This window comes from Myotis nattereri, assembly GCF_964212035.1.
Source record: "Myotis nattereri genome assembly, chromosome: 6".
NCBI lineage: Eukaryota > Metazoa > Chordata > Mammalia > Chiroptera > Vespertilionidae > Myotis > Myotis nattereri.
Window position 1 is genome coordinate 88,619,986 of NC_138081.1, and position 10,338 is coordinate 88,630,323.

General features: G+C 45.7%; 1 protein-coding gene across 1 annotated transcript in view; it reads right to left on the reverse strand.

Annotated features, from left to right (window-relative positions):
• The window catches only part of DCBLD1 (discoidin, CUB and LCCL domain containing 1), a 55,839-nt gene extending 47,318 nt beyond the window's left edge, over window positions 1-8,521 (reverse strand). Inside the window, exon 1 of the mRNA XM_081094755.1 lies at window positions 8,324-8,521. Within this exon, the coding sequence (XP_080950881.1) occupies window positions 8,324-8,435 (112 nt within the window). The 5' untranslated portion in view covers window positions 8,436-8,521. The remainder of the gene's footprint in view (window positions 1-8,323) is intronic.
• Between the last annotated feature and the right edge of the window lie 1,817 nt (window positions 8,522-10,338).

Consider the following 10,338-nt stretch of genomic DNA (forward strand, 5'->3'; position numbering starts at 1 on the left):
AAAGACTGTTAATTTAAAACTTTACTGCATAAATTATGTTCCTCCAAAGCTTTTCTTTAACTTGATCTCTCCTGGAATGAACTTCCCTTGAAGATGAAGAGCACGAGACCCTCCCCAAGGAGTTTAGAATTGGAGAACACCCACCTGCATCCATCCCACTTTGGATGTGCTGTGTGAATGTGACTGGGGTGAGTGACTGAATCTCTCTACATCTCAGTTCCTTCCGTAGCTCTCAAAATTGTTGGGATCAAATTAGATGAAAAAACAACAACAACAACCACTTGATAAATCAAAATATATATGGAGATAGATTCTTAAATTGTTATTTACATACAAAACTCTGATTGGACATGTAACAGTGATCAAAGGATGTTTAAACCCTTGCGTGAAATGTTGATGGGGAAGAGTAGTTTCCTAAAGAGATTATTATCCCACAGATTCCTTGTGGGAGAGAGGGACAAGCTGCTACTTCCTGCCTGAAGTCACTCAGCATCATTAAAAGTGGGGCAATAATAATAAATGCATCTTTTGATACCATTAGCAGTACATGGCACTAAAAACACTTAGCCTGACTCTAATCAAATCTCTTGGTCTAACTAGGTTTACACAGAAATACAGGGAACAGCACACCAAGTAAAACACAACACTCAGAAGCAGTCAGTCCAATTTAGGACGCGAGCTGTGTCACAGGACAACCGAGCCTGATTTTCTTGCAGGAAAAATAAAACGTTTGTGGGTCGGGGGCGGTGGTAGATTAAAAGCGACTTAAGAGACATAAAAACTAACTGCGATGTGTGGACCTTGTTTGGATCCCTGTTTATACAGAGCAAAGGTCAAAAGACACGTTTAGGTTCGTGGGAAATGTGGCTATGGCTGGAGTATCAGATAATGTGAAGACATTACTATTAGTATTTTTAGGTGTATTCGTGGCATTGTGGTTATGTAAGAAAATTTTGAGAGGTGCAAATGAAATATTTAGGGAAGAAATGCCATGATGTCGTCAATATATTTTAAATACCTCAGAAGAAAAACTGTGTCTGTTAAGATATTTACTACAGCACAGCTATAGTCTGTAGTGTGTAGTATACAGGATGAAAAGGGCAAAAGAAGAAAGATGACAAAGAAGAAAGAAAAAAGTGTTTCCTACCTATAAGGCAAGAGGGTCTCAAAAGATTTTCAGACCCTTGTGAGCTAGGACAGTAGGTTCAGGGCATTTCTCTATCTTTTATTTTATTCTCTTGGCAAAGCAGGGACTTCCAGGGGGGTGGGGGGAGAGGAGGAATGAGGAGGGGGGGGGGCAATTCTTGGTCCACGTAATTCCCGAAATAAGCAATCTCCATTCTAAATTCCTGGCCTGGGAGAAGGAGCAATTCAATAAACAGATCTCATGTTGCAGTGGTCCCATGGGCTAGTAAGTCTCAAAAGTGCCCTCCTTTGGGCTGAAATCAACCACATTGTAATCTCAGGTGAACTTGCTTTTGTGAATTGCAATAGAAAGGCTGAATTAAATCCATTCAGCCATTTAAAAAGTAATTAACAACCCGAAGAGTTGTTTATCTATTTTTCCTGCAGGAAACTTTATGCACTGGTAATTCAGCTATAAGCGGATTTCATAAGTTTTAATATCGCCTTGTTCCCTGTCAGAAATATGAGTGAAATAAAGTTTTGTTTTCCTTTTTTCAAGAATAGAGTGTCCCATAAACATCATTTACCTCCGACCTTTAGGCACTTCCACTAAACACACTCAGTCATGAAATGGAGCCAGATGCTCCTGTTTCCAAGGGTTTTAATTTTGTGATGAAAGAAAAGAAAAACTGTTCTTTCCCTTCCAGTAAAATGAAAACATGCTGAACACTGAATAAAAAGGCTACAAATTCTGCTTGTAATTTGAGTTGGAAAATGCTGGATATAAAAACAAATGTGGTTCTCAGTAAAGATAAACTCCTGTCTAACCAAGGACAAGTTGACCCCATTAAATATAAATTAAGAGTCGCATCCAAGAAGGAACAAGAAATACACATTACCTTTCTCATACTCAATGCATTTAAGGTTAAACTTAATACTTTCTCAAAAAAAATATAGAGACAAGCAAATTACTTCTGACTTCATAAGCAAGGAAGTGTTATTTGAATCATACAGAAGACACGAAGCTTGATAAGATTCACAGCTGAATGGACAAAACAAAAGTTCTACTTTTACACTGGATATTCCTCAGTTGCAATAAATTACTTGAAAATGAGTTCTTGGTTTATCTGAAGGCTAACTGTTAAAATAAATATAAACTTGGAATTTTTTCCCAATAGTATGGTGAAAAGCTTTTAATAAAATGTTAAGTTGAAAAAATAGCAGAATATAAAAGCATGCAGACATTACATAGTAGAGTATGCAGGTAGTTTTATGTTGTATTTATACCTTACACATATTTTATATATATAACTTGCCTATCTAATCCTATCTAATAAAGAGGGAATATGCTCATTGATCCTCATGCCATTGCAAAGATGGCGGCACCCACAGCCAATAAGGAGGGAATATGCTAATTGACTGCCAAGCCCTCAAAGATGGTGGTGCCCACAGCCACAATATGGTGGTGCCCAGTCCCCTCAGCCCCACTGGGGTGGCAGGTGTGCGGCAAGGCCAGCCCCCCACCCCCAGACAGGCCTGCCCATTCTGTGCGCCTGCCTCCAGAGTCCCCCGGTCCTCTCAGCCCCCCAGCCACCCAGGGCTGGCCTGAGGCACAAGCAAGCCTTGGATGGCGGCTGCCCAGCTGCCCAGGGCTGCCCGAGGCTCAGATAACCAGGGCCAGCCAAGGCTTGCGCTGCCGGCAGTGGCAGCAGCAGAGGTGTGATGAGGTGTCGTCTTCCCCTGATCGCCGAGTCACTTCCTGCCCCTGAGGCCTCCCAGACTGTGAGAGGGGGCAGGCCAGGCTGATGGACACCCCCCCTCCAGTGCATGAATTTTCATGCACCAAACCTCTAGTATTTAATAAAAACAAATAGTAGACAGTATGTAAGTGTGTGCGCTATGTTTATTTGTTGTGGAGATATATATTTGTGTGTATGTGTGTGTGTGCGCACACATACCAAAAATCATGTCCTTAGTGATTCTCTGTATAACATCTTTTTTGCAGGATTATGATCTGTCAGGACAATATCATTTGTCAATAGCTTGTTTGTTCCACAACTGCTCTGCCTTGTAAGCATTAGGAAGATCTTTGGGAAAGCAGACAGGAAAGAAATCTCCATCCTAAAAGAAGTTTATTTGTGTGTGTGTGTGTGTGTGTGTGTGTGTGTGTGTGTTTTAAAGAGCTCCAGTATAGCTTTATTAAAAGGGAGAGATGGGATAACATGGAGCCAATTAGCTTTTACCTTGTTTCAATGTTATTTTCAGCTTTTCCGACACACACACAAAATCTACCTAACCCAAAATTACCATATATGAGACACATATATGCAAACATAGGGTATACTTTCACACAGTGTGTAGCTCCCAAAGAGATAGGAGATAGTTCTAGGAGATAAAAACTAGATTAATAGATCTTGTAAGCATTAGGAAGATAGAAATGGCAGTAAGTAGTCAAGGCTCACATGACAATAAGGCTTAATATAGAGCTCATGTCACAAAGGTCTAAACACTGTCCCCAAATGATCTTCAAGGTAAAACAGGCCCCTGATGGCCTCAATGTATAAGCATCTGCAGATCTTAGGGGATCACTGACCCACCTGGTCCGATTCAGTCTACCACCTGCTCCTCTATTCTTAAGACTGCCAGCACCTACCTCAAGGCAGCTTTCCGGGTGTTGCCTGTAAAAGAGGCTCAGAGATTCCCAACCCTTAGCAGAGATGAATTTAGATATTTTCTTGAAAACATGTGCATTGTTTCCTAAGACATCACCATAGGCATGTATGCAATTTCTCAGCGAACAACTTAGTGCACGTCACCTTTCACCGTATTCTCTGAAACCTCACCACAGCATTCATGTGCTAATGCAGGAAATAGTTATCTGGAGCCTGTTATCTACCAGGCACTGTACCAGGTACTGGTGGTGACTTAAAAAAAACCTCCATTTTGTCTCTGTCTCATGGATCTTCTAGATTCTCTCTCATTCCACTCCCCACCCACCTCCCAAAATAAAACTTCTTCAACTCCCACTGAAAGACAAGGCTGGCAGTTGGCTCCAGATTCATACTAGAGCTCACAGTTAAAATTTATTTCCACATCGGGTTAGAAACCACCATTTCATCTGCATCAGTCAAATCTCTCCCAACCCCTCACCCCCAAGGTAAACACCTATTTTATTATATATACAAGGCCGAGAATGAACATCTGGAAGATGACATCAACATGACTTTTCAGTTGCAAACACACAAAATTACTTCTAGTCTAATGGGGGGTGGGGAGGAAAAAAGCAATCTGAAAGTTTGACAGTACTTTCCTTCTATCTGCAATGCCAGACTTCGAGTACAGCAGAATGAATTCTTCTATTTTAAGTCCTTATTTTCAGACTTTTTATTTACAGACAACAGTTGGACGAGACATATTTTATTTCAGGTTTTGATTCTCAACTAGAGTCAGCCCTAAGTCTTTAACAACAGGGTGGCAACTGTGTTTTCACTGCCTTCTCACCCCATCCTCACTGAGCACCTACTATCCACTACAGAACACTCATCCAGAGGGAGTATAGTGAACAGCCTACGGCTCTGCAGCACTAAAACACAGCTGGGCTTGAATACCAGTTCCGCCATGCACTGCCTGAGTGACAAGGCAAGTGGCTTAATAGTCTATAAGCCTCAGTTTCCACTACTGAACACTCATCCCTACTGAGTAACCATCATGTGCTGGCCACTGTTCAAACTACACAGCTCTTCATGGACCTTGTATTCTTGTAAGGGAAATACAAATGAATGAAATAAAAGTATCAATTATACACTCTGTTGGAAAAGGATAAATGCTCTAGAGAAAACTGAAAGCAGGAAAGGGAATATGGAGTTCTGGGGACGGCAGGTGGGTTACAGGTGGTTAGGGATCCTCCCCCAAGAAGGCAACACCTGGACAAAGACTGAAGGAGGAAAGCTGTCTGGATATTTGTGGCAAGAGGGTTCCAGGCAGAGCGAGTAGCACATGCAAAGGCTCTGAGGTAGAAGGGTGCCTGATACCTTAAGGAGTGGCAAGAAAGCTGGTATGACTGGAAGCATGAGTAATTGTGCTGAAGAATGAGGTCCAAGAGGCAGTGAGGGAGGCAGAACAAAGGGGCCCCCATATTTGTCCAATTAATAGTAATAATAAACAGCAGTGAAAAGTAAGATGGTTGGCATTTGCTATGTACTAACTGCAAGTCTAGGTGGGTTATGTGTGTTATCTCCTTCAAAATGCAAACCAATAGGTTACTTTAATATGTATAGAGTTGACTTCATGCTAGAATACACATAGCAGAGAGTCCAAAACTCTATAGAAAATATTTCCCTGAAAAAGTTTTTTTTCTACCTTAACATGATTAAAACCTTTGCTAAATGCTGCAATTAATTTAACTTCCTCATGCATCTTAAAAATAAAAACATAATTCCTTATAAATGTCAGAAGTATTGCTTATTTCCATATGATGGTTTTTTTTATATGATTTTCAAATCTGTGTCACTACCACACGGTTAAAGCATTCACTTTATGCAATGAAAAGTTGATAGCTTGGGACACTATTCAGAGCTCAAGTCGAGCTTGAACAACATCCTTTGATTTGTTTAGTGAATCCTTTAACATAAAGTCTTTCTTTTCTGAAATATCTCGTATAATTCAATGTTCAAGTGTTACAAATCACATCTCCTAGAGCCAGAAGATACGGTACATGTTGTTCTCTGGCCTGTTCCCTCTTTCTGCTGTACTTTCACTTACAAGGCATCCTTGCATGTAGAAATAGGCATGCCAAGAGAGCTGGGCTTGCTAAACATTAATTAGTGTAAGCATCAGACATACCCTCATAAAGAACTTCGGTAGACATTTCATTACTTAGTTTCCACTAATTAGAAAGTAATTTGCAAATATCTCCTAAACACAAAAAGATTGTTCCGTTCAACCCAAGAAACATTAATTGAGCACCTTTGTCGGATGCTAGGAAGGTAAAGACAAAGCTGGTCGCTCCCCTCAGGAATTTACAGACTACAGGGCTGATAGGATCTCAGACCTTGGAGATGAAGGAAAGTCTGGGCAAGTGCACACAATGACACAGAAGGTGCCAGAATAAACTTGTGCTTACTTTTAAAGAAGCCACTCATGAAAACACAGCAAGTATCGGCTGTCCCATGTCTAGCCAAATATAAAGGAGTGATGACTTAAGGACAGACTTTTTAATATTCCAGTATTAAACTGTCTCTGACACAGACGGTAGCACTTTATCATAACCCTAACATTATAAAGTTGTTTCTACCATCTCAAAGCTGATTTGGATCAGAATTACCTGGGGGAACTTATTAAAAGCACCCATTCCCAGGCCCCACCCATTGGAAATCCTGATTTACAGTGTGGTCTTGGGGCTTTTATTAAGCCTCAGGAGAGAGTGGGGAGTCTGGCAGGTTGGGGAGGCAAGAAGCACCAGACGAAGCTGACTCTGAGAACAATGAAGGTAAAATGTAATAAATGGTGTCTTCTTGCCAAAACCAGACTGTTATGCTAAGCCTGCCCTTTGATTTTCTAAACACCGAGAGCACTCCTGTCACTGATGACACCATCCAACTGCATAGCCAGTAACATATCTCAGGACCTAAAATGGGTGTGCATGTTTCAATTTATGGAAGCTTGAAAAATAAGTGACTAATTAGAAAAATCACACGTGAAAAGAAATGTGCAAAAAATCACTGACAATGCCTCTTCACTCAAAAGGTATCAGAACCTGAGTTCTTAGATTTTTTTTTTTTCAGTAAATGTCCCCAATCCAAGTTTTACTTTCTTTGTCATTAAATACCTACACCTTTATTGGGCCTTTCAGCATCCTAAATATATAGGATGTTTCATTGAAAATCAAATGACAATACCTTCTTCCACCAGTAACCGCAGTAGACCCAAACTTGAAGCTGCGCAATCACACTTGCCAGCAGAGAACTGCTCTACAAAGTACCCACTTAACAGCCTGGATGGCTCTACAACATCTGAAACTTCATTTGGAATGATGGGTGACAGTTCGGGCCAGATTAGGACGGGACACATTGTTGGGCGGATTCACAAATGTGCGGTATTAAACATGTGTCTTCAAATAGGAGCCTGAGAAACACTTTTTAATGCTTAAAACAACCATGATCAAAATCCCACATATGCAGTATTAACATTTTACGATATGCTTAGCATTCTGCTATAGTGACAAGACAGATCTCATCTAAACTTTAATCTTAAAAGGTATGTGACCAACCTTAGTAACCACTACTAACATCTTGGGTGTCCATGCTTCAGACTGGGAGTGGATACACGGCCCAGTGGGGCGGGAGGTGGGGATGCAATCTTGGGTTCAGTTTTGACTCTTTTCTCATTTGGAAGCATGGGGTGGGGAAGCTGTCAACATATTCTGGACGAATTCGGTGCTATTAAATAACCGCCGTTCCATAGGGCAGAAGTAGGGGGAGAGGGGCCAAGAACCAAAAAACTCCCCAATAAGTCACTCCTTGCTATCAATAAAGAGCTACTTAACAAGGATTTGCCTAGACTGGTGAACGGTTTACTGCTTTGACCTGGGGGAAATGCGGGGTAAATTCGGTTGTGGGTTCATTAGGTCCAACTGGAAGCCAATCACCTGGTCCCGAGAAAGACCAGCCGGGTCGCTCTCACACCCAAGGAGCTAAACCACCTGAATGAACCTCGGGCGCAGGCAGCACTCGGTAAGGCGCGGCGCGTCGGGCCAACATTTCCCGACTTTTCCCTAAAACCACACACGGACCCGGGGGTTGCAGCCGCAGAGGGAGAGGCGGCAGCGAGGGCCTGGCCGCCCAACTGCGGAGCAGCTTGGTCCAAAGGACGCCGGCGAGAAGCGTCCTGGCTGCTGACTCTCCCTGAGGCGGCCTGGGTCGCGCGCCCCCGACCCCGGGCCCTGTCACCTCTCGCCGGCCGGTGGAGTCAGGAAGTCTGGAGACGAAGCGGGGCTGGGAAGGGGGAGCGTGGGGAAGCGCCAAGTTGGTTCTCCTGATCGAGGGGCAGGGGGGACCTTCGTGCGCAGCGATCGGAGAGCAGTCACTGAGTTTTTACTCGAGCTGCCATCGGCCAGATGGCGCAGGACTCGCGGGGTGCAGACGGGGACCCCGACTTCCTCCAGGCCCAGCCCGCCGCCCGCCGAACGCGCTCTACTCACCCGGCTCGTCCGCCCGCAGCCGGAGCGGGGCGCAGACCACGAGCAGCAGGGCCAGGAGGCCGTGCCCGGCAGCCCCCGCCTGCGCGCAGCCGCCGCGGGCACCGGCCACCATCGCCCCGTCGGGCGCCAGCTTGGCAGGCTCGGCCTCCCCTCGGCGGGCGCAGCGCCGCCGCTGCCGGGGCCGCGCCGCCTCCTCCGCGGCCAAGCGCGGCGCCGGGACTGGGCGAGGGCGGCCCGGCACCGAATCCCATTGGGGCGGCCCCGGCCGGCCGCGGGGGGCGTCTCCCGCCCAGCCCCTCCCCGCCCCGCCCCGCCCCGCCCGGCCCCCGAAGGAGGAAGTGGCGCTCCCGGCGGCAGCGGGCGGCGAGGCTGGAGGCGTGCCCCGCGCTCCCGGCTGCCACCCCCTTTTCCCGCCGCTCCTCCTCCCCGAAGCCAGTGAACCTGGGAGCGCGGGGAGCACCTGGTGGGGAGACCTGCCCGAGCCGCGCGGTGTCCGCGTCCTCTCCAAAGGGCCTGAGCGCGCAGTGGGCGCTCCATCCAGAAAGGGGTGGGCATGTCCCAGAGGGACTGGAAACATTGTGATGATAGGATGATGATGATGACAAGTAAGACCCAATTTAAGCTCCTCCCTTCATTCATTCAGTCATTCTTTCATTCATCCATTCAAGATAAGATCCAGCGGTGCAATTTGCAATCGGTGACGTGGAGAGTGCTAATGATGCACGTTCCGGGAAATCTAAGCAGAGGGCGGTTGAGGAGACTGCGGGGGGTCGGAGGAGCGGGGGTGGGGGGGGGGGTTGGGGGATGGGGCGGTGGGCTGGAATCCGCCTGGAGAGGCCTCACTTAAAAAGTGACATCTAGCCCCAGCCGATTTGGCTCAGTGGATGGAGCGTCAGCCTGTGGACTAAAGAGTCCCAGGTTCGATTCAGGTCAAGGGCACATGCCCGGGTTGCGGGCTTGATCCCCAGTGTGGGGCGTGCAAGAGGCAGCCAATCAATGGTTTTTCTGATCACTGATGTTTCTGTCTCTCTTTCCCTCTCCCTTCCGCTCTGAAATCAATAAAAACATGTATTTTTTAAAGTGACATCTAAACTGAGACTCCAAGGGTGAGTGGGACTTGGGAAAGCAGAAGGCGTGGGGGACAGAAGAGCAGACACAGTGTGTCAAGGAGCTGGGGGAGGAGAACCAACAAGGCGGCTGCAGCGGGGTGAACAGGTGGGCGCGCACGGCCAGGTGTGGACGCCGGACCACAGACCATGGGCCAGGAAGGAAGAGGGCCTCGAGGAGCACCTGGAGGTTACTTAACTTCATCCATAGAGCAACGAACAGTCAAGGAAGGTTCAGACAGAGGAGTGAGAGCATCTGATTCTCTCGGCGGGAGTGTAGAGAAGGGCTTGGGCGAGGGCAAGGTAAAAGAGTGGAGATTACAAGGTTATCGAATGAGGACGCGCAGTGGGAATGAGCAAGGAGAGATTAACATGTACTTTAAAGACTCTCTGATGTCTCCAGCGTGTTTACAGTCCTCCCCCGCTTTCTCTGCTTCCCACCTAATGGCACCATCTCCTGGCGCCCTGCAGTTTTCCTGGCTAACACGCAGCAAGGCTACACCTGCAGGTGCTGAGAGGAGGAAGGATTGTTGCAGGGAGAAACAGCAGTCCTTCCCAGGTCCAATTTTGGCCTGTCAGGTGCTCTTTGGAAACCTAATAGATTCCTTTCATGCATTCCTTTTTGTCTGTCTCTATTTTTTTTCTTTTTTGGTCTCTATTTTTTAACTAAATAAAATAAAAGTGCTATTGAATCTCAGATGAGATTGTCTTCGGGGCTTTGCTTTCTTTAAAAAAAGCAAAATTTAGAGGAAAGAACTTGGGCTTTAGAAATGAGGCTTTTAAAAAATATACATATATATTTTATTGATTTCAGAGAGGAAGGGAGAGAGGGCTAGAAATAGAAATGAGGCTTATCCAAGTCTGATTCCTGGATCGGCCACTTTCTTTAGAGAGGTACTCAATAAGTAG